Source organism: Pleurodeles waltl, chromosome 8, assembly GCF_031143425.1.
Source record: "Pleurodeles waltl isolate 20211129_DDA chromosome 8, aPleWal1.hap1.20221129, whole genome shotgun sequence".
In the NCBI taxonomy this organism is placed as follows: Eukaryota; Metazoa; Chordata; class Amphibia; order Caudata; family Salamandridae; genus Pleurodeles; species Pleurodeles waltl.
The window spans coordinates 1402980119-1403004292 of NC_090447.1; the positions used below are offsets into that span (position 1 = coordinate 1402980119).

Sequence of the window (24174 nt, forward strand, 5' to 3'; positions counted from 1 at the left end):
ATTTAATTTCTAATTGGGTACATTAATAAAGGTATTTTCTGTAAATCTGAGAAAAACGCCTTTATGAGGAAATTTATTTCCAGGTAGGAACGCGATAGGGGACCTCTACTTTAAGCTTCAAAAAAAGCATTTAACTCTCGAGCTACAGTGAAGTGACTGATACAGAGACCAACTTAGAGGTAAACATCACAAGCATAAATTACTGCACAATACGTACATACATTTCAACAAATGGGAATGAATACAGTACAGCTAGACAAGATGTACATGGAGTCACAAAGACTGACGTAAGCAGAGTTTTACCTGGTTTGGGGTGAACAGTGGTGATGGACTGCGAGGGGGAGTAAAGGGATGGGGTGGACGAACAGAGCGATGCATCATGGGCGACTGCTGAAAGCAAAACAAAAGACCAACCGTCATACAAAAACTAACTAAAGAAAACTACACTTCTGAGTGCTAACTAACCATTCAGGAAGTAAAATATATAAAAAAGAAAAAAAACACCGCCTCACAATGGTGGCCATACCTTTAGAAACCACAGTAGAAACGCATTTAACCAGGGGTGTGCCATATATTAACCATAAATCATAGTTTGCCATATGGGGAAATGGGTGATAACTGCAGCCCACTTCTACCATCTACCGGAGGTTCGTGTTCCTTCCTGTATTAGGACACATTGTACCCTAGGCTATACCACAAGAGGTGCCCACTGCTCTGCCCTTCCGCAACTCAGCTGTGCTACCAGAATAATTAATGCGTACCACAGTCAGACGTCTGAATTGCTAATCTAACTATGGAGATTAACTGTTACTGCGGCTGCTACTCTGTATCCAATCATTTCTCCTTCCTTTCAGGCACTTATGCAAGATTTGGAAAATCAGATTGTCTGAATGTCTGCAGAGAACTTCTCACCTTTTTAAAAACCAGTGGAAAGTTACCAAAACGCCCAGAATGAGCAAACTAATACACTTATGTCTTCCACAGAAAACATATGTGCTGCGAATTTAGAATGTACAAAAAGTGATGGATGGAATGATTTAATTACTCAGCCACTGGTAATTACACGGGCTGCATCCCAATCCATTGTTATTTCGCACAGCAGGCCACCTCAGTTTGGACACAGCAGATTTAGAAGGGCCTCAAAAGCAGAAATGTCACTCTCCGTCACAGAAAACTAGTGAAAGGTCTCTAGTCGACATATCACAAATGTTTTTTTTTTTTTTTTAAAGAATAAATCGACACCTAACAAACTGGCCAAACTATGTATATGGAAGGCGTGAGGCAGAGGAAATGACGTCCATTGTCACAAGCGACGAGTCCAGCTGCTGCAATATAATCAGTGTGGTTTATGCACTGGAGATACTGTGGGTTTTAAATCCAGAATAGATCAAATTCTAGCATTTTGCCGGTTTGTTTAAAGCAAAGAACAATAAATATATGGGTTCATCAGGAGCAGCAGAAAAGGCCACGCATTGGGGGGCTGCTACGTTTTATTCTGCACACTGGGCTACTTGAGCGATCATTTCCCATCCAGAGAGTTGGGGGAAGGAACCTTTACTAAGCTATCTGACATCACATGTCCCAAAGACAAAGGTTTCGATCTGACAAGTAGTACAATACTGGGATTGCACCAACAGGTCCGCAGTGAAACATGGCCAGCATACTACAGATCACTTCCATCAAAACAATAAGCACCAGCTTCCGGTGTGAAATAACCAGTGGCGGCTCCTCCGTATGGGCAGAGTAGCATCGCCCTCGCCCCCCACCAGCAGCAACCACTGCAAACCCATTCACAAGGAAAGGCTAATAAACCAAGTTTATTATCCTTTCCTTGTGAAAGGGTGGGGCCTTATGGGGTGACCTGGACGAGGGGAGTGCACTGCCCTCAGAGGGCATGTGTGTTTGGCCAGACATCTCAGGCTGGCCAAACACACATGCACAATAGGCTGTCTCCAGCTAGAAAACTGTTGCCTGGCTCGAGAGCAGCTGCACAGGCTCCCAGTATGCCTGGGAGCACCCTGGCTGGGCACTCCCAGCCAATCCTGATGCTGCACCAAGCAGCGCCACGATTGGGGCAGGGCAGGCTAGAAGCTTGTGCCTGGAGCCTGTAGGAGAAGAGCCGCGTGATGGCAGCGGCGCGGGCAGGTAAATAATAATATATATTTTTTTTTAATTACAAACATGCTTCCCAACGTGTCCTTTGAAACTGTTTTAATGTGAAAGTGAAACACCTTCCTAAGACTAAAGGTGGACCAAAAATACACCTGTTCTCAATTCGCCTCCACACATTTCCCACCTAGAAAATAGATTATTTAAACATGCCATTAAACAGGCGGTGACCAGAAATACGGACTACATCAAGGACTTAATTTAAGTGGGCATTTTGGACTCATGCTTGGTTTTCAAGTGTGGGGGAAGGGGCAAAATTATCCTACGGCCTACGATCAACAAGGCTTCGGACAGGGGACGATCATATGACCATGAAAACAAAGGGTCAAAGCACACAGCGAGGTTGTATTTCGAGTCACTTGCCTCCATCTAATACTGGAAGGAATGTCAACGGTCATACTAGCAGGATACTGTAATGCAGCAGGCCGCGCTGAGGAGGTCACGCTTGCACCTCGGCCAGCAGCAAGCCATTTGGTTGTGACCACGGGCAGAAACAGGTGGGGTTGCACAGAGGCAGTCTCAGCACTAGATCGGAGTGAGTGTGTGCGTCACAACTGCCGCCCTTCGCTGCATGAGGCCTGTGCACACATCCCGGGACTACATTACCAGCCGGGCCCAGGGACATAACTGGCAACAAAGTACAGGACACAGTGCCCTCTGCAAAACATCCAGCAGCATCTGGGCCACCACGTTCGCCAGCATCCCTGGTGCAGAGAGACATTGCTACGCTCTTTGCCATGCGACCACACCCGATCACAAGGAGCACAGGTGGCAGCCCTGCAGCCTACAACCTGCCACCCACTGCACCTCATACTGCATTCCTCACCATGGGCTCAGCAAGCAAACGTTTTTGGACACTCCAGGGCCTAGACAGTGGCCCAAATCCAAGCCACTGCCCCACAGGGGCCTACAAGACACTACCTGTCATAAGACTACCAAGCAACCATCAAGTACAACAGTGGAAGCCCAGAGTGTACATGGTCAAATCATTGGACACAGACGTACAATCCAAATACAGAGAAGCTTGTAAGAAACGTCCACCACCGCTGGGGCACCATCCCCTCAAGCTGCCAAGTGGGTCACATGGGCAGAACTCTTTTCAGAAATGTTTAGCTGTTCGGGATCCACCATTGGTTTCACACTCATTTCTGTTACTAATTGGAAGGAGACTGAAAACAAAAACAACATTTTTAAAAAATAAGTATGTCCCAGTAAAATGCCAAAACTGTGCTGAAAAATCTAGTCTTCTGATTCTGAAAGCTGGGAAGATAGTGATTTTGGCATTGTAAATATTTTGTTCATGCCATTTGAATGGCGGGGGGGGGGGGGGGGGGGGGACAGATGCTTTCTTCTGCAGCACTTATTTCCCATTTTTTCCCCAAAACCTAATTTTTAGCTGTATTTTGGCTAATTTCTTAGTCTCCTACAGGAAAACCCACACACTCTAGGTACCTTTAGAATCCTCAGGATGTTGGGAAAAAAGGAAGCAAATTTGTCATGGATCTCTTATGTGGATAAAAAGTAATGGGTGCCTGAGCACGAGCTACCCCAAATAACCAAAAAAAAGCTTGGCACAGGAGGAGAAAAGGCCTGACAGCGAAGGGATTCACACACCCTCAAGCTGGTCATTATTAAATGTTTTTATTTATAATAAAGGAGGAATGCAATGTTACAGGCCACATAGGGGAGTTCACCCTCGCACTCCAACCAGTAGTGAGACATCTGGTTGCACCCGTGACCCTGTGACCTCAGACAAACAGGCGGGGCTGCACTGAGGCAGTCCCCGCACCAGATCCGAGTGAGTGTGGGCATCACATTGCCGCCATGCACTGCACACTGCGCATGGGCACCAGCCACACCCCGGGACATAACAGATTCCTTCATTCACAGAGGCCAAATTTATTTTATTTCTTTATAAAAAGCACACATTCACTCCAAGTAGCTTCAAGGAACTAAAGACTAAAACCTACAGATAGGCAAAAGGGTAACCAGCAGTTAAAGGGGCAGGAACAAATTGAGAGCCTGAACATGTGACTTTCTCATTGCCAAAGTGGTAGCAGAAGACCGTTCCATTGTCAAGGAATCACACAGAATGCATAGCCTCCTAGACTAGGTTTATTTATTTTTGGCACTTGGTAGATTAGTTGTTGTAAAGAAATGGCTCCCTGTTGCAGTTACCCCCCACTTTTTGCCTGATACTGATGCTGACTTGACTGAGAAGTGTGCTGGGACCCTGCTAACCAGGCCCCAGCACCAGTGTTCTTTCACCTAAAATGTACCATTGATCCCACAATTGGCACACCCTGGCATCCAGATAAGTCCCTTGTAACTGGTACCTCTGGTACCAAGGGCCCTGATGCCAGGGAAGGTCTCTAAGGGCTGCAGCATGTATTATGCCACCCTAGAGACCCCTCACTCAGCACAGACACACTGCTTACAAGCCTGTGTGTGCTGGTGAGAACAAAATGAGTAAGTCGACATGGCACTCCCCTCAGGGTGCCACGCCAGCCTCTCACTGCCTATGCAGTATAGGTAAGACACCCCTCTAGCAGGCCTTACAGCCCTAAGGCAGGGTGCACTATACCATAGGTGAGGGTACCAGTGCATGAGCACTGTGCCCCTACAGTGTCTAAGCAAAACCTTAGACATTGTAAGTGCAGGGTAGCCATAAGAGTATATGGTCTGGGAGTCTGTTTTACACGAACTCCACAGCACCATAATGGCTACACTGAAAACTGGGAAGTTTGGTATCAAACTTCTCAGCACAATAAATGCACACTGATGGCAGTGTACATTTTATTGTAAAATACACCACAGAGGGCACCTTAGAGGTGCCCCCTGAAACTTAACCAACTATCTGTGTAGGCTGACTGGTTCCAGCAGCCCGCCACACTAGAGACATGTTGCTGGCCCCATGGGGAGAGTGCCTTTGTCACTCTGAGGCCAGTAACAAAGCCTGCACTGGGTGGAGATGCTAACACCTCCCCCAGGCAGGAGCTGTAACACCTGGCGGTGAGCCTCAAAGGCTCACCCCTTTGTCACAGCCCAGCAGGGCACTCCAGCTTAGTGGAGTTGCCCGCCCCCTCCAGCCACGGCCCCCACTTTTGGCGGCAAGGCTGGAGGGAACAAAGAAAGCAACAAGGAGGAGTCACTGGCCAGTCAGGACAGCCCCTAAGGTGTCCTGAGCTGAAGTGACTAACTTTTAGAAATCCTCCATCTTGCAGATGGAGGATTCCCCCAATAGGGTTAGGATTGTGACCCCCTCCCCTTGGGAGGAGGCACAAAGAGGGTGTACCCACCCTCAGGGCTAGTAGCCATTGGCTACTAACCCCCCAGACCTAAACACGCCCTTAAATTTAGTATTTAAGGGCTACCCTGAACCCTAGAAAATTAGATTCCTGCGACAACAAGAAGAAGGACTGCCCAGCTGAAAACCCCTGCAGAGGAAGACCAGAAGACAACAACTGCCTTGGCTCCAGAAACTCACCGGCCTGTCTCCTGCCTTCCAAAGAACTCTGCTCCAGCGACGCCTTCCAAAGGGACCAGCGACCTCTGAATCCTCTGAGGACTGCCCTGCTTCGACGACGACCAGAAACTCCCGAGGACAGCGGACCTGCTCCAAAAAGACTGCAACTTTGTTTCAAGGAGCAGCTTTAAAGACCCCTGCAACTCCCCGCAAGAAGCGTGAGACTTGCAACACTGCACCCGACGACCCCGACTCGGCTGGTGGAGAACCAACACCTCAGGGAGGACCCCCGGACTACTCTAAGACTGTGAGTACCAAAACCTGTCCCCCCTGAGCCCCCACAGCGCCGCCTGCAGACGGAATCCCGAGGCTTCCCCTGACCGCGACTCTCTGAAACCTAAGTCCCGACGCCTGGAAAAGACCCTGCACCCGCAGCCCCCAGGACCTGAAGGACCGGACTTTCACTGGAGAAGTGACCCCCAGGAGTCCCTCTCCCTTGCCCAAGTGGAGGTTTCCCCGAGGAAGCCCCCCCTTGCCTGCCTGCAGCGCTGAAGAGATCCGTTGATCTCTCAGACTAACATTGCGAACCCGACGCTTGTTTCTACACTGCACCCGGCCGCCCCCGCGCTGCTGAGGGTGAAATTTCTGTGTGGGCTTGTGTCCCCCCCGGTGCCCTACAAAACCCCCCTGGTCTGCCCTCCGAGGGTACTTACCTGCAAGCAGACCGGAACCGGGGCACCCCCTTCTCTCCATTCTAGCCTATGCGTTTTGGGCACCACTTTGAACTCTGCACCTGACCGGCCCTGAGCTGCTGGTGTGGTGACTTTGGGGTTGCTCTGAACCCCCAACGGTGGGCTACCTCGGACCAAGAACTGAACCCTGTAAGTGTCTTACTTACCTGGTAAAACTAACAAAAACTTACCTCCCCCAGGAACTGTGAAAATTGCACTAAGTGTCCACTTTTAAAGTAGCTATTTGTCAATAACTTGAAAAGTATACATGCAATTGAAATGATTCAAAGTTCCTAATGTACTTACCTGCAATACCTTTCAAACAAGATATTACATGTTAAATTTGAACCTGTGGTTCTTAAAATAAACTAAGAAAAGATATTTTTCTATAACAAAACCTATTGGCTGGATTTGTCTCTGAGTGTGTGTACCTCATTTATTGTCTGAGTATGTACAACAAATGCTTAACACTACTCCTTGGATAAGCCTACTGCTCGACCACACTACCACAAAATAGAGCATTAGTATTATCTCTTTTTACCACTATTTTACCTCTAAGGGGAACCCTTGGACTCTGTGCATGCTATTCCTTACTTTGAAATAGCACATACAGAGCCAACTTCCTACAGTTGTGAACCAGGTCTAGAAGCATGCCTGGGAGGCAGGTGGGAGGGAGGGGGGGGGGGGTGGGAGGGAGGGAGAGGGGGGGGGGGGGGAGTGTTGTGTGAATTTGGAGACACTACCTTGATAAATGTATCAGCGTCAGAGAAGGCACTGTGCAAAACACACCATTTTAAACTGTGTACCGTTGCAATGTGAGCCAGTACAACTGTTTCCTAGTCTCGGATACATGCGCAAAGCTGCGCAATTAAGCGGCCACTCAAACATTAAACATTTGAATGTGATGTAATTTCTCTACTGGTTTACTTAGTAGCCTCATGAACAACCAAAGCAGTAGTCGAGCTGCAGGAGAATACATGGTGACAATCACTACCGGTTTAGGTAATGACCTGGGAATGGCAGGATATAGTAAGTGGTGAAGGGAATTACATTGAAATACTCTGAGGGGCAAAGGAGATTAACAACCCTAGAGATTTCAACTTGCCCAACATGTTTAGGTTTAAGTCCCAGTAAAGTTGACCAAACTGAATGATCACGATAATGGTGTTACCAAACAGTAACAGCTCCGTTTTGTTTCCTTTAAGTTTCAGAGAATTCTGATTCAACCAGGCTTGATATGTACCAAGCAGCCACTTAGACTACGAATGGAGGCGAGTGCCATTTTGTCCAACCATACTCATCACTGCTCTACAGGCATGGGGTTTGATCAGTTTAAGTAGAAAGGCCACAGTGACACTAAAGACCTAATGGAAGAGAGGGGAGCTCTTTGGGACGTTGCGTTTAATTCACAAAGCAGTTTAACAGAACAGCTAGGATGCAATGACTTTATTAGCTCGATCGGTAGGAAGTCCATCAGTTGACAACTCATCCAGAAGATTCAATCTCCGGCAACCTTTTGATCATGAAAAGTTGCCCTCTGTATCAAATACAGACAGATCAGAAGGACAGGGTGATATGAATTGCCCTCGTCCCTCATGTTCCAGAGTTCACCCACATCAATGTTCCCTTATTATGTACATGCTTCCACTGGGATCCCATTTGTGCTTGGTTGAGGATATGTAACTCTTCAATGTAGGAAAATTGATCTTCCACTAGTTTTTATAGCAATATCCCAAAAGCTGGAAACACTGGTGCAGTGATTACCGATTTGGCCACTGTCCAGATTTAAAAAAAAAAAAAAAAAAAAAAAAAAGGAATGAAGTAATAAGCCTTGCTTTCCATTGCCATATCCTGGTAAATGGCAGGTTTAAAATCTTAGTGATCTAAGTTTCCAGCAACCAAGGTGGGTGATTTCAAGGCCAACACTGGGCAGACATTGTTTGGCCAGCCAGATTCATGATGGCTATTTCTCCAATAACCATCTAGAGACAGCCGAAATGGAGGACCATTCTTATTTGGAGGATAGCAGGAGCAACATACTATTGATGCGGCCCAGATTAGAGCAAGAACAGAACCCAAAGATAGTGTGACTATTGGACAAGAGATGTGTTGCAAAGTGATGGTGAATTTTACTGCAAACTAGAAAGGTTTTTAACAGGACACAACTAACGAGAAGAGTACAAAAATATAATTTGCTGAGAAGAAACTTTGGAAGATAAAATACAGAAGTAAAGGAAATGTGTTTTTGCCTTAGCCAGGGCTTTTTCTTTTTTTTAAGCACTTGCTTTGTCAGGAAAGAACAAATCAGGGCAGTAGTATATTTTTTCTACCATCTCCCCAGACGGCGTGCTTTACTTGTTACAACACAGCTGTAACAAACACAAAACAGGGCAAACCTGTTATAGTGCTGTTCTTTGATTTGTCGGCAGCTTTCAAACCGTTTCTCATGCTATTTTATTGAATAGACATAGCTATCTTGGCATTCAGGGCAAAGCACTTTTATGGGTCAAATCTTTCTGGGAGGGCAGATCCCACCTGGTGTATTTACACCTGCAATTTTCATCTCCTAAACCATTGGTATGTGGCATTCCACAGGGTTCTGCTCTGAACCCACGTTGGTTCAATCTTTACCTTTCCCCCTTGGCAAATCTCATCAAATCTTGGGATGTCGAGGTAGTGTTTTACACTGAAGGCACCCAATTGCTTTTCTCCTTTCAAGCTAACAAGGAGGCATCTTTTTACAATTTTGAAGAATGTCTTAGAGGAGTTGCGCCTTGGATGCAAATGGTTTGAAAGCTAAATTCCAACAAAACTGAAGTGTTGATTTTTAACCAAAATGGCCTTTCACCACCTTCCCTCTGGTGGCCTGCAGCATGCAACGCTCCTCCTAATCCTACCTTGCCTGTTAGAAATATGGGTATTATCTTTGATTCCACTTTGCAGAAGAAATTAAACAAATTGTGTCGGTTTTCTGAAAATGAAAATGTTAAAGAAGTTTATTTATCCGGTTCCTGAATATACTAGGAAAACAATTCTTTAGTCATGTCCTGCTTGACTACTCAGTTCTGGCTATGGATTACATTTAGCCCACTGTTTCTTTTGCCCGCCTTACACTGTTGGCTTGAGCGCCAGGACGCATCTGTTGTAATTTGATTTGATTTTAGTTACTTTGTTAATTCAGAGTTTTGTGGGTACGTATTACAGAATACGGACTAATGGGCACGGTTAGTCAGCAAAAGTCCACTCAACCAAGAAACCTGACTAACAATCAAGAAGGGTCTCAATGGCCACTTGTGATTTTGACAGATTGGTTTTGCTCCAGATACACGAAGATCTAGTGTTAAATAGTTTTAGCCCGTCTAATTCTGGCTACTGGTAGTTCAGTGAATTAAATAGTGATTCATCCAAGGAAGTGGTCAGGCAAGAAGCACTAAACTTGCCTGGAGTTAAGATAAATTGAAGGTGTGGTCTTTGAAAATTGTAGTCATTTTAACAATTTTCTATAACCTAAACCTTTCAAGGGACTGAATACAAATATTTGGTATGGCTATTCAAGGAGTATACTGTGTGTAAATAAAAACGATTTATTGCATACACATTAGCAATTTTGGGCTAGCAAGGTTAATCGCCTTCATAATGCGTTTACATTTGGAAGGAGTTTACACTTGATGGAAGGAGAAAGCTAGCATTAAACTGCCAGCAATTCAAGGTACAGATTGCCCCAGTTGGCTAGTAGATTAGGAGTAAGGGAATCCTTATGTATAATTTATATTCTGTCCGCCCTACCTAACCCCACAGCCATGTTCCAGTCTCTGAAGTAGTTAAAACCTAGACTTTGAAAAGGTCAGGGTTTGAGCAAGGAGAAAAAGATTATCAACATCCATGGAGAAGCTCCATAATTTATCTTTTGCAGTTGGACTGAAGCTCCATAATTTATCTTTTGCAGTTGGACTACAGCTAAACACAAGCCACACGAAAAGGTGCTCAGCAGACAGAAGAACAGAGATTCCTGTAAGAAATTCCTTCAGTTCCTTGACAAACGTACCAAACATGTAATTCACCCTTTTGTTTAAATGGTTACACAGTATTCTCAATGTAGCAAAAGCAGAAGTCAGAGTAGCAAACATAAGTAGTTTGGCCTAACCATTTTACATCCACTGATCCTGTATGCGACCCTTGACATGGTTTCAGCGATCACTAATTAAAGTAAGTCCAACATTTTCCTCCCCGTCAGAAAAATCAGTACATGGAACAGAGAAGCAACAGTCAACCGAGTATCAACATTGCTTTCCCTACAATTAAAATTCAGATACCTCAAAAGTTTGCAAGGACATTTTTTGGCAAACCTGCCAAATTCTTTGCATTAATGGATCTAAAATGCAGCTCTAGACCTGATAAACTAGAGCCGGATAATCTACACTAATGTAGATGTAGTTACTAGATCGGTCACTGCAAACGAAATAATGAATATAAGGAGTCTCCTGGAGCTTTTTTAGGCAAATACACTATTAGAACTATTGCTGCTCATCCACAGTTTCAGAAAAATAGACCAACAGCCGTACAAGAGTCCGCAAGTGGACCAGCGGCACTTAACACAGAGGCGAACACCAAGGCTGTGTTTGAGCTCCCATTGCTTTGCCTGAAGTTACTGTATGGTGCTACCTGAGGGCACTCCAAACGGTCCTGGATAGAATAATTGAACTGGTACATTAAGAAACTGGCACCAATCTTGTGATAAATACAAAGGTCACTAAAAAGACAATCCATGATTTGAATAACTTTTCAAGTCAAATGACAAAAATAAATTAAGGAACATTAACATCATTGAAAAAAGAAAGGGGGAAAACACGTTACAAAATGCTAGCTTGTATGCAAAATGAGAAAGTACCAAAGAATGGAAACTGGATTAATAGAAGCACAGTTGAATGTTAAAAGGTGCCTGGCGGACAAGTGCAGCTACAAATGTTTTACCTGTATTCCTATTATTTTGTGTATGCTGTGTTTTTTTCTATAGCAGCTGTAAGTGATTCTTGCTGTAAGTCTAACTCAGAAGAAATTAACGTACAAGTAAGGTTTTGGAGGCTTGGCAAATCACTTTGACCAATCTGAATAGGATCTACAGACAACAATTTAAGGCCACACTCAGTCACGTGTTAAGAAAAAGCACAATCAATTACGGTCACAATGAACCGTAGTGAATATATAAAGCAAGAACTAGACTGGTTAAGCAAGGAGACAGGCTATCACAGAGGGAAATCACTATTAAAAGTGCCGTGGAACATGGTAACAACTCAATAAGGTTAATTCACCACCCTAGAGGAAAATCTATAGCTGCAGATTTCAGATGTATGACACAATCTGACTAATTGCAGAATTTGGAAAGGAAACCCTGAAAAATACAAAAACATTATCACAAATTTAGAACGAACCTGCTGCCCTTAGGCACAATTACAGGAATCAGGAAGGGTAAACATAACCCTAAACTGTGGTACCATCTCTCCCTATACAAAAATTAAACTATAAAAGCAACTTCAAAACGGTTAGCTAAGCCATGGATGGATGAAACCACTGGCTTCACAGCGTCCCGGATCTCTTGCTGGTTACTCTGAAAGGCACCCTACACACCACAGCATGCCTTATCAAATGCCTAAAACAGTCACCAATATCACCCCTCCAACACTTAAAATCTACTTGCTCTTTGCATCCCTATATCATCGGAAAGACCAGCTGCATAACATACAAGGTCAGTAGGAGATGTACTTTTGTCTTGATGGCTGAGAACCCCTTGCAAATCACATCATACCTGCATCAAAGACGCTGCTAGACTACAGATAAATAAGAGTAATAAAAACAAGCAAGGATATAGGCCTTAACCCTCTAACAAATCAGGATCCGAGCGCCACCCCCTGTAAACTTCAGAGGTGCCCCAACCCTTCTCCAATTTAGAAACAAATTGGTAGAACAGTTTCTTCTAACATCACAAAACACTGAGAAAAAAAACACTGCCTTTTATTAAGGGTAACAGCTAGCTCATATTCTAACCCTGGTAACAATTGTGAATGGTAATTTTGGGAGCTAGCCTTGCACAGCACTCCACTGCTCCAGGCTAGGTTTGCGCAAAAAAAAAAAAAAAAAAAAACCCACGTACACACAATGCCTACAGTTGAGAAATGCAAAGCTTTTCATCAGGAAACCTTCCGTTTCTGACCCACTATGCCAGAAAATTACAAATACGCAATATAAAGCAACAAATCCTCACTTGTACAAAAAAAAAAAAAAAAAAAAAATTTACAAGATAATAAATGGGTATGCAAGAAGGTGAGGAACTGCAAATCAAATTCTGATTGCAAATGTGGACTGGGTAATTTGTTCTATAACTATTTATGCTGCTGGACATGGTATTTTTTAATGATCTGTTTTGCGGACATAGGATAGCCTCTTTAACGCCTCTAACATATCTGCAAACTTTAAAGTTCCCATGTTTCTCTCTGGTCCGAGGTCGGTTTCACAGATCAACGATGCTAGAATTCAGTCAAAATGTTCTCGTCAAGTAGGAACACCTAAATAAGGCTTGGATTCTGAAAATGTCGACCTGAATTCATCTACTGATTTCTCATCACTTTTGTCCTTATCTGTTGCTTTCACTGTAGAGCCCCCTTCAGATCCTCTACATAGGTCCATGGCATCACCATTGGCAGCACGTTCAAAGGGCACAATGAACAAGCTGCCACCTTTCACAAACTCAAGCTTCACCTAGTGCTCGAGGGCTTTCCTAAATAACCCTCTAGCAAGAAAGACTACCGGCAGTATCCCAACCAGCAGCTCTGCAAGTCCTTTGTGCACAAAACTGCTAAAACCATACAGGGAGGAAGTGGGATGCAACAGGGTATACCACAAGCCGTGTATCTGAAGGTGCAGTACTGTCTTTCCCACCACTCCAGTGGTCACACATCGACAGGCAGATGATCAAGGCCTCAATCATGAACTTCAACCGTCTGCCACCATCTTGGTTCGCCTTGACCAAATGCATCATCATTTTAATTTTAAAGAGGGTTTGTAATAGTTATTGCGACGGTACTGATTTTCAGGTTGTTCTGTACGTTTTCAATTCCTGATGAAAACATCGAGAAAGAAAATATATTTCTAGTGACATGCAGTCCGTGGGCCAATTGTCAGTGCTTGGCAACGGTACACCAAGTTTGCGTCAGAAATTATGAATTAGTGAGATTAGCGTAAAAAAACATTTATAGTGTAGCGAGCCTGTGCTCTACCTGCACGAAACGTTTGAAAGAAAATGCACAACTGACAGCAAATACGTGAAATCTTAAAAGACTAGCTGTTCAGACAAATATTATATTAAATCGATGCATAATGTACTTACCTGCCTCATGAAACACTGCTGGAAAGGTTCAGGGGACATTGCCGCAAAACCGGGGCCCCTGATGTTTGGAGATCTTCGGTAACCCCTCTGCACTGGCGAGCCATAGAAATCACGATTTATTCGCGGGATATAGGGTGCTTTTTCCATTATGCGTAGAATTGCTTTATCCTAAATATCACAAAAGGAGACCCAAAAAATATTCACAATTTGAGAAGAAGCACCCACAAACATCAGCAGAATCATCATGTATGCAAGCTCAAAATACAGTTGGGAGCCCTTAGTATTGCGTACAGGATTCAACTGTGCTCTCCTTTTCACTTCATAATGCCCATATTCTGCTTATGCCAAGCACAGGAGCCTGTTGCTCTCCAGCTACGCTATCACTAGCTCTATTTACACACACACAATGTACTAAATATTAAATTAAGAGCGTACATTATAAGGATATTGTAAATCCCAAAGGTGTTCTGTCCTCGTCCACAGGCAGAGTGCCTTTGTAAAAGCAAGGAGCAGAGAGCAGACTTGCAATATCCTTTATTTGTACACTGGAGGAGCTCTTTATTCCTTCTGACGCATAGAACTGGAACGGAGTAGTGAATGCTGGTACAGAATAACCCGAAACCGATATACTAGTGAGTTTCACATGGTGGAGCTGCAAAACTTAAGTGTTGGTCCTCTCAAGTTATCAAGGGTCAAAGGTATCTCTTGGCATTCTATTACTTTTAGTTCCGAATTTAAAACAGCAGGTAAGAATACAATTCCTAGAATGCCCCCAAAAAAAAAAAAACAAAAAAAAAGTAAACACCTCAGTGGAAGACCTACTAAAGCAAGGAACTGAGAAAAATGAGGTCTGTGATGGTGCATGCAGTCTCTGCTCAGCGCAGGTGCCTCAATACATTACTATGAATGTTCTGAAGTTTATGCGACACTATGCTGCCAATCACATCCAAACAGAACCAAGGTAAACAAGTGTGAGATGCAATGTGTAAAGTTTATAAACCACTGGTCAGTTTATTTGGTCTGAAGAACAGAGGGTATGGAAGTAAAAAGAATTAACATGAAACCTGGAACCCACCCACCTGCGCTTGTAGGCTTCCTAAAGAACAAGTTACTTACCTTCGATAACACCTTTTTTTGGTGGCTACAGTACTACCTGTGGATTCCTCACATTCTGAACATACACTCGCCACACCCTACAGACCTCTTTGTAGGTTTAGGGGGTTTGGATGGAGCTCCTCTTTTCATGGGAGGCAGCACTTCCAACAGCAGCAATCTGCCAACACCCTCTATAGATCCTACAGAGGTTGTGGGAGAACTAAGCAACATGGTGCAGTCCACCAGCCTTCCTCATCCCCTACTTCATCCTCCTCTGCTAACCTTTCAGGGAAGCAACCCTAGTTCTCACATCCCTCACAAGCATGTTTTACCTGTGGGAGGGAGGTTGATGAATTTCCTTCAAGAGTGGGAGTCCATAACAACGGACAGTTTGGTGTCCGACATTATAGGAAATGGGTATGCCCTTCCCTTCCAGGAGTTTCCCCCTCTTATCTCCCCAAGAAAGTCTTTGTTCAGAAGGGACAGCTGCTGCTACAGCATGAGGTGCAAAATCTGCTTTTAACGAGCACAGTAGAGTTGGTTCCGGAGCAGGAAATGGGTCAGGTATGTTATTCAAGATATTTCCTGATCCCAAAAAGGATGGTCGTTTACAGCCAATCCTAGACCTGAAGATTTTGAATTGGTTCATCCACTTTTTTTTTTGTGCCTCCGAGGCAAACTAGTGAATACCAACATCACAAACCGAGCTTGTGCAAACTCAACTCAAGGATTTATACACATTTATATATAAACATACATTTTATATATACAATTTGCAACATATAAAACAATTATTTCCTTCTCTGTATATTCAGACTGGCAACAGGAAGGTGGGTTAGTGGGTCAGTGAGGAATTCACAGGTCGATACTGTATGCACCAGAAAAAAGCGTTACCAAAAGGTAACTAACTTATTCTTCTGATGGATACATCTACCTGTGGATTCCTAATCCTTTTGTATACAGTCCCACTTGGAGGTGGGTGCCTGTCTGCCTATAGCACTGACCGGGCAAAATAGCCTTCCCTTCTCACTTCTGAGTTTAAGCAGTAATGTTTTGTGAAAGTGTGGAGGGAAGCCCTGGTTGCTGCCTTGTAAATGTCAGCAACAGGTACACCTCTAGCCAAAGTCGAAGTAGCCCTGGTCGAATGAGCTCTAATACCCTCAGGAGGATCATTCTTTGACAGAGCATAACATTTTGATGCAAAGGATGACCCAACTTGACAACATTCTTTTGTGCATAGCTTTGTACTTTATCTTGCCTAAGTAGCCAATGAACAGCTGATCATCAGTCCTAAATTCACTCATGTTCAAGTAAAAGCTCAAAGCTCTCTTTCGATCCATACGATCCAGCCTTTCCTCTTTCTAAATGGGATGGGAAGGAGGGCAAAAGGACAGAAGGGTGATGGACTGCCCCAAATAAAAAGAAGTCACTACCTTTGGCTGGAAAGCTGTCCTGGTACTCAAAACCACCTTATTGGCATGGAAAGTGGTAAACGGGGGTTTTACACTCAGAGCTTGCAGCTCACTAACACGTCTAGCCGACGTGTTTTCTACCAGAAAAACAGTCTTTACTGTAAGGAGCCTCAAAGGTCAACTATTTAACGGCTCAAACTGGGTACCCATCAGGTACGATAAAACCAAATTTAAATCCCACTTAGGCATTATAAAAACAGAGTGGGAGGAAACATATTAGTCAAATCTTCAAGAAACCTTAAAACTATAGGGGACTTAAATAAATGCCAGGTAAACAAACAATGCCAACAGTGCAGACGAATAGCCCTTCACCATTGCAAATGCACAATGTTGTGCCAAGGAAAGAGCAAATTTCAAAACGTTGGATAAGTGGGGCTTTAAACTGTCAACATGACTGTGCTTACAGCCTTTGACAAACTTGGCCCATCTACTAGCATACACCGTTTTGGTGGAGTGTCACCTGGCCAACAAAAGAACATCCACCACTTCAGGGGGGAGAGAAAGGGAAGAACCTGCCCCTGCGACAGTGAGAGGTCTGCCCTGTGAGGGAGATGGAGCAGAGGCCACAATGAGAGGTGAAGGAGGTCTGTGTACCACACCCTTCTCGGCCAATCGGGAGCAATCAATAAGACTTGGGCATGGTCTTGGCAAATTTCTCTCAGAACTCAAGGAATCAAGGGTAAGGTGAAAAACATGTAAAGTAGCCCGGTGCTCTAGCTCAATAGAAACACGTCCAAGAGTTCCCTACATAGGATACTGGAAGGCTGGAGAACAGGCAGTGCATGTTCTCACAAGTAGCAAACAGGCCTATCTGAGGCGTCCCCCATAACTGGAAGACGTGAAGAATCCAGATGAAGACACCTCTTGTGTTCAGCTGAAAAGTGCAGACAGACTGTCCAGAAGTACGCTGAGAAATCCAGCCAAATCATTTGCTACTATGCAAATCGGATGGCCCTGGAACACAGTAGTAGAGCCTCTCTGCAGAGAAGATACAACCCTACTCCTCCCTGATTGTTGATGTACCACATAGTGGTATTGTGGTCTGTCAAGACTTGTAATGACTGACCACAAATGGAAGGGAGGAAGGGCTTTAGAACCAGACTTAATGCCCGCAACTCCAACAGATTGATATAAAACATCTGTTCTTCCGGAGACCAAAGACTATCTCCAGATGTGCTCCCCACCGTAGAGTGGAAGCATCCTTTATGACTGTGGTTACAAAAGGTGGGTGGCAAAACGGTCTCCTGTGTTTGATCTTCAGTGGTGGTCTGTGGATGGAAACCTATCACAGCTCCTGGAGATCCTTATTGACTGACATCCCTGTGTGTTGAAACCACTGCTTTGCATTGATGGAACAGGTTGAACAACAGGTGAGTTGTCAAATGCAAGTGATGCTGCAGCAACTCTGGAGATCTGGCCTGAGCAACCAATCAGCCATGTAAGGGAATATGGTATTCCTCTCCACCTCAGATGTGCAGCTACCACTGCTATCACCTTTGTGAAGACTCGAGGTGCAGAAGTAAGAGCAAACAGAAGGACTGCAAACTGGCAATTCTGTGACCCTACGTGAACCGGAGATATATCGTGTGTGACTGGAGGATGGGAATATGAAAATACGCATCCTCCAAGTCTAAGGAAACCATCCAGTCTCATTGTCTAGCGTTTGTCAGCTTTTTCAATTTTTACAGTTTGAGGAATCAATTTAAAGTCCTCATGTCTGGAATTGGCTGTAAACGACTCTCCTTTTGGAGGAGATCAGGAAATACCTTGAATAACATTCCTAACTCTTTTCCTGCTCCGGAACCAACTCTACTACACCCTTTAAAAACATATTTTGCATCTCCTGCTGTAGAAGCTGCAGATGTTCTTCCAAACAAAACCTTTGCTGTGGAGGAAAGGGAAGGGGAAACTCCCAGAAGGGAAGGGCATACCCATTTCCTACAATGCGTAACACTCAACTGTCCGTTATAGACTCCCACTCCCACGGGTAAAATATGCTGGTGAAGGATAGGAGAACTAGGGTTGCTCCTTTGAAAGGTTTTGCAGATGAAAGAGGAGAAAGGCTGGTGTACTGCACCACTTTGCTTAGCATTCCCACGACCTCTGTAGGATCTATAAAGGGGGTTGGAAGATTGCTGTTGGAAGTGCTGCCTCCAACGAAAGAGTAGCTCTGGCCAAAGCCCCTAAACCGACACAGAGGTCTGTAGGTCATGGAGAGTGTCTGTTCAAAAGGTGAGGAATCCAGGTAGATGTATCCATTAGAAAGGGTATTTTCAGGAAAGTTTCACCTACTCTATTTTGATGTTTTACAATTTAGATTATATTCACATTTACGTAATATACATAAAATTTATGAAAGCGTAAGGTTGAGTTCATATGTTAAGGTGAGATTAGGGGATGGTGATTTAGCTGACTTGCAAAACTAACGCTTTGTAGCGGTGAAAATTTGTACTCAAGCTAACTAAAGGCGAACTAAGCAACCTAGACCTCAGACGTCATCTTTTACAGGGATGTTTCAATGAACCACGAAAATAGACTCGCAATTTAATGTCTCACTAGATTTCAATGTGTTCAACTGAGAAGGAAGAAGACTTTCACAGACTGTTTTGAATAAATTATACACATTTAAGGTTAAACTTGGCTGTACGGGGGAAAAAGCACATACTCTTACTTTTACTGTTCCATTTGCAGACCCTTGCTCGAGAGAAACTTTATGTAGAATATTAGAGTCTTGTTCAAGGTATTTAGCTGAAACATTTTTTTTAACTGTATTCGGTTTGGTTTAGAATCTGAACCATGCACTACTGTGGTCAATGTATGAAATCATTTGTTTAGAGCCCTATAAAAGTGTGATTTTTGTTTTTTAAATGTAAAAGAGAGCCCCCTTACCGTAGAAGGCAAATCTGGGCTGGATTTCCTTCTCATTTAATACTCTGATCATCTGAACTTTACTGACTTCTTGATTGATATCATATCTTAACTGAGCTTTGCACTTTAATTTATTGACTAACAGAATTTACTACATTGAATTAGCTTCTCTATGTCTGAATATTTAAAATAAAACCTTTGACGTTAAGACTTCATTGTTGGTCATTTTTGTAAGACCTAATATAGCCTTAGAACCCGCCGTAGCGGGCTCTACCGGCTATTAAAGGCCCGCTCTCTTTAACAAGGGAGAGGGTCTTTAATAGCCGATAGAGCCCGCTACGGTGGGTTCTAAGGCTATTAGAACATTGTGCCATTAGATGGCAGAATGTTCTCCTAAATAAAACAAAGGCTTCACGGAACCGGAGGGGATTAAAATCCCCTCAGGCTCCGTGAGGCTTTGTTCACAGTTGCTGCTATGAACAAAGAAGACTGGAATGTTGGTGCTGCGGGCTTTTGCCCGCCAGTAAATGCCTGGAGCACTCCATTGTTTTCAATCGAGTTGCCAACATTCCAATGTTCTAATTTGTTTTACATTTCCAACAACCGAAATCATCACCTTTGAATGTCCACAATTGAGACAAGTTCAGTGCGGAGCACCAACGTCCATTTAGGGACTACACGACTCCCAATCCATCAAGGCGCGCTTGGCGACAAAACAGGGTGTGATTTTTATACTGTCAATCGTAGTACCTTAACTTTTTAATTTCATACAGAGTTTTTGTAGAATGGGATCTGTCATCAGGATAGACTTAAGTCACTTTAAAACTTTTTTTTGTGTTGGGTGTTTGTGTGCTGTATCTGAAGGTGGGTGGTGTCGAGTGGATACTGGCATCTGTGAAAACACAGGACGGCGCTCTGTGGACAAAGAATAGAGGCTGTGTGACTGTAGGTCCTCTGACAGTCAGCAGGTGGGAGGACATAACAGTGGCCAAGGGGGGCTAATGATGAGGTGGGTGGTCATTTAGGCTGGTGGGTGGTTAAATAATGTTCAGTGTTTGAGGGTTGTTGTGTGCATCTCCAGTCACTGTCCAGCTCTTGGTTCCGCTGTCCTTTATCCTCTCTGTTCCCCTGTCCATGTCTTCCCTCTGTCCTCCTGTCCTTGTCCCCATGCTTTGTGTCTTTGTCCTTGCTGAAGGGTGGGGGTGATGTATCCTTGTGCCCCTCCTTCCCCAAAGGAAAAGAAGGCATTAGGATGTTAACGTCCCTGCTGGGAAGAGAGAACTGTGTGGAACAGCACCCTCCCACCCCCCAAATCAATGCATTACCATAGGGTGTTTTGGGTGAGGGGGATTTGTATAATTGTGCCAAGAATTAAGGGGGCACGGAGGGGTAACAGAACAAGGCATGATAGCTAACAGCTGCCCTGTATGCCTTCTTCAACAGACCAGTAGAAGAGGTGTGGAACGAGCAAACCCTCCCCCTCATTTTTTATCAGAGCATGGGAGGGCTGTTCTTGCCAACAGCTGACTTCTGGACCACATTGAAAATGTGACAGCAGTTGATGCAGTTTGACATCCCTCTCTCAGAACTACTGAGGGGGAGGAGGGTTTAAAAATATAAATCTCCCTCCCCCACATATATTTTTGAGGTGGCAGGATAATGAGAGCATATGTGCATTGTATCCCTCCTCGTTCCGGAGGCAAGGTATTCAGACATCAGGAAAAAAGTAGCAGCATACAACAAGCTTTTTTTATCTAGAGGCTAAGAGCCAAATACAAAATGTAGAGTAGCTGCACATATATGCACAATACATTCACACATATTGCCTTTCATTTCAGAAAAAGCAGAACAGAAATTAATCAAATCAAGAAAAAGCACTGGATGACTGAGTGACGATAACATTGCAGTGCCATTAAAGTCCGGAGATTCTGGGTCTAGAAATTTACAAGTTTCATACAATGAAAGCTTTCTATGGGAAAATGTCAAGTTTGGAACTGCTTGACAAACCTACACTATGTTTAGTGTGCTCAGCACTAGAACTTTAAATGTACTTTTCTCCAAGTGCTACTTGGCCAACAGGAGAAAGTCATTAGAGATGTAAAAAGAAACTTCTACAAAGTGAGACACCAACGTTAACAACAAAACTGAGTACGAATACGTTTATTTTGTAGGCCAACAACATGTTATGAGCAATTGTGTATGACTAAAAACATGTGCATAATACTTTTTAAAATAAGTTTTTTGCCTAAAATATAGCAGAATGACTCAAGAACAACAGTTTATGAAAGCCCTAAAAGCAGTGTTGAGGGGCCATTGCTTAAGTTTAGTGTGTGGAGTGCGAAGTCAGCTTCAGAGAGGAGACTGCGCTGCAGACTGGACTAATCACAACCAGATATAAAACATAGGGAACTCACAGTGAGACGCCGTATAGCTGACATATGGGACCGCCTGGACAAATATACGCTTAAACAATACCAACAGACTACACAGAGAGGGGGACAAGTCAGGTAGACTACTAGTATGGACACTACAACGGGAACAGTTGTCACCGCAGATGACGCACTTAGTATCAGAGGATGGGGTCAGGGTTACCACCAGAGGAGGGATTCTGGATACCTTTCAGCGGCACCTTCAACGCGTATACACAGCGGACCCAAATAAAGTCCTGGAACATTAAATCCTATTCCTGGAGGGGATAACCCCTCCGCAACTGACATCAGCAGCACTTGAATCCCTAGATGCCTCTATAGATTCGGAAGAATTTTGACAGCGCTCAACTTGCTTGGGTGGGGAGGGGAGGGAGATGGCTTTCCACCCGAATTTTACCAGACATTCTGAGCGACACTCATGAAGGGACTCCTGGGAGGTGTTCATTTGGGGTACAAGAACGAGGGATGTTACTGCCGACAATGCATCTTCCTCAAGCCTGGTGGTGATGAGGCCGACCTCCTTATAGACCACTCACTAGGATAAAGGCAGACCTAAAAGTTCCATGCAAGCTGCTTGCCACTCGGCTGGTGCCCTATATCCCTCGGCTGGTGCAGGGAGGACCAATGCAGACTCAATTCCTGGTTGTAGCATGGGTATGAATCTACGGCATCCCGCACACATCCTGCACGAGGTGGAGGACCGTAGAGAGAAGCTGGCGCTGGTCTCTATAGACCTGGAGAAGGCCTTCGACACTATGGACTGGGGTATTTACTAGCAGAGCTGAAGGAGATTGGGTTCAACCCCCGGGATTGGGTGCGCCTTTTATATATAGAACCCACAGCGAGGGTGCGTGTGGGACAGTGTCAGTCGGAGGTGTGGAGGGTGAGCAGGGGCACCCAGCATTGTTATCCACTGTTGCCCCTCCTGTTCGCACTGGCTATCGAGCCCGTGGCCATTTGGGCGCACCGTGATATGGGGGGGGACAGAGGTTTGAAGTTAGGTGAGGTTAATCATAAGATCTCAATCTACGCTTGATGCTCTATTCTACATATCGTCCCCACGCGGTGCACTGTCAAGGCTGTTGCGACTCCTGGAGGCATTTAGGGACATATCAGGTCTACGTTTAAACAAACGGAAGTCACTCATCTTTCCACTGGCGGCGGCGTCTACCGCGCCGCTGGATCGTTTCCTGGAGCTGGGGTTCCGCTGAGTGACTACCAACTTCAGATATTTGGGGATGCACACCGAAGCGCAGCAATTGCATCGCAAAGTGGTTGACCCACTGAGAAAGCCTGTAGCATTTTAGAACACACTGCCGCTCTCACTCGTGGGAAGATTGGTGGTATCCAAGGTGGTTCTACTGCCCAAGGGTCTGTATATATTACAGAACTTGTTTTGATCTATAAAACAGAGGGTATTTAAATAACTGACCTCAGGACTCACATCATGGTTGTGGGCGGGACGTCGTAGTAGGGTGCCGTGGACTACAATGACACACTGTTGCACAGATGGGGGATTAAAGGTGCCTATACTCTACCTCTTCTATTATGCAGCGCACTTGCAGCATGAGGCACAGTGGCCCACAGAGGATGACACTTGGTAAAAGCAGCTGGTCGCTGATTTGGTGTCCGCGGAACACCTCCCAGTGACATTAATGGAGGGAGCTAGAGCAGAGGGAAGGATCCCATATATAGTTCGCCACATTACAAGTACTTGGCAGCGGTGTGTGGAAGTGGTTTTGTGGTAGCACCGGTACGTCAGATGAAGACCAATGTGTCTTTCAGGCCCGGAGGGACAGGGGATGTATACAGTTGGGGGACTTATACAAAGGTGAATACTTTACTACGTTTTAACAAGCTTGTGACAGGTTTGGACTAGGCCAGGGATTTTTTTTTCCTCCATCAAGCAAGACTGGTGGAAAAGGCCAGACAAATTTGGCCCACGTACCCCGCTACACCACAGACATCGCAAGCACTAGAGGTCCTACTAATGTGCTGAGGGGGTCGTCATTTGATTGCACAACTATATAAAGCAATAACAGAAGACACGTTAGGGCAGCTGGACAGAGCGCAAGCTGCCTTGGGGTTACAGCTGGAAATCCCCATTAGAGGATAGTGAATGGTCCAGCATATGTGGACAAACACGCACGGTCTTGTGCAATGCCCAATTTAGGTTAACGCATTATAGTTTTCTGCATAAAACATATCTGACCCCCAGGGGACTTTATCGCACACTGGCGCAGAGAGGTGGTGGAATGGGCGTTAGCCAAGGAGACCCGTATGAAGAAAAAAAACAGGAGGGATGAAAGACTGGGAGATGCGGTGGCCTGGACGGCAGTGTGTGAATCCTTCTTGAGACCATGTGCAGACGCGGAGTCTTCCGACAGTGATAATGATTCTGCAGGACCAGAGTGTGGCATATTAAAGCGGGAATAGGCCTGCGCTCCTGATGTAAGTGGGATGTCCTGGATAAAAACGTAATGAGTTTATCTCGGAGGTGTGGAGTCAACTGATTGTATTCCTGAAGAATGACGCATTGTTAAAGACACTACAAACATGCTAT

At 44.6% G+C, this 24174-nt stretch overlaps 1 protein-coding gene across 3 annotated transcripts in view; it reads right to left on the minus strand.

Annotated features, from left to right (window-relative positions):
• PATL2 (PAT1 homolog 2) overlaps nt 1-24174 on the minus strand; it is a 261206-nt gene that overhangs the window by 175807 nt on the left and 61225 nt on the right. For 2 of the 3 annotated variants that reach the window (XM_069203213.1, XM_069203211.1), the window contains 2 exons: nt 13748-13915; nt 304-390 (listed from right to left, as the gene is read on the minus strand). In XM_069203213.1, coding sequence (XP_069059314.1) covers nt 304-390; nt 13748-13915 — 255 coding nt within the window. The remainder of the gene's footprint in view (nt 1-303; nt 391-13747; nt 13916-24174) is intronic. The other variant, XM_069203212.1, reaches the window with a different exon arrangement.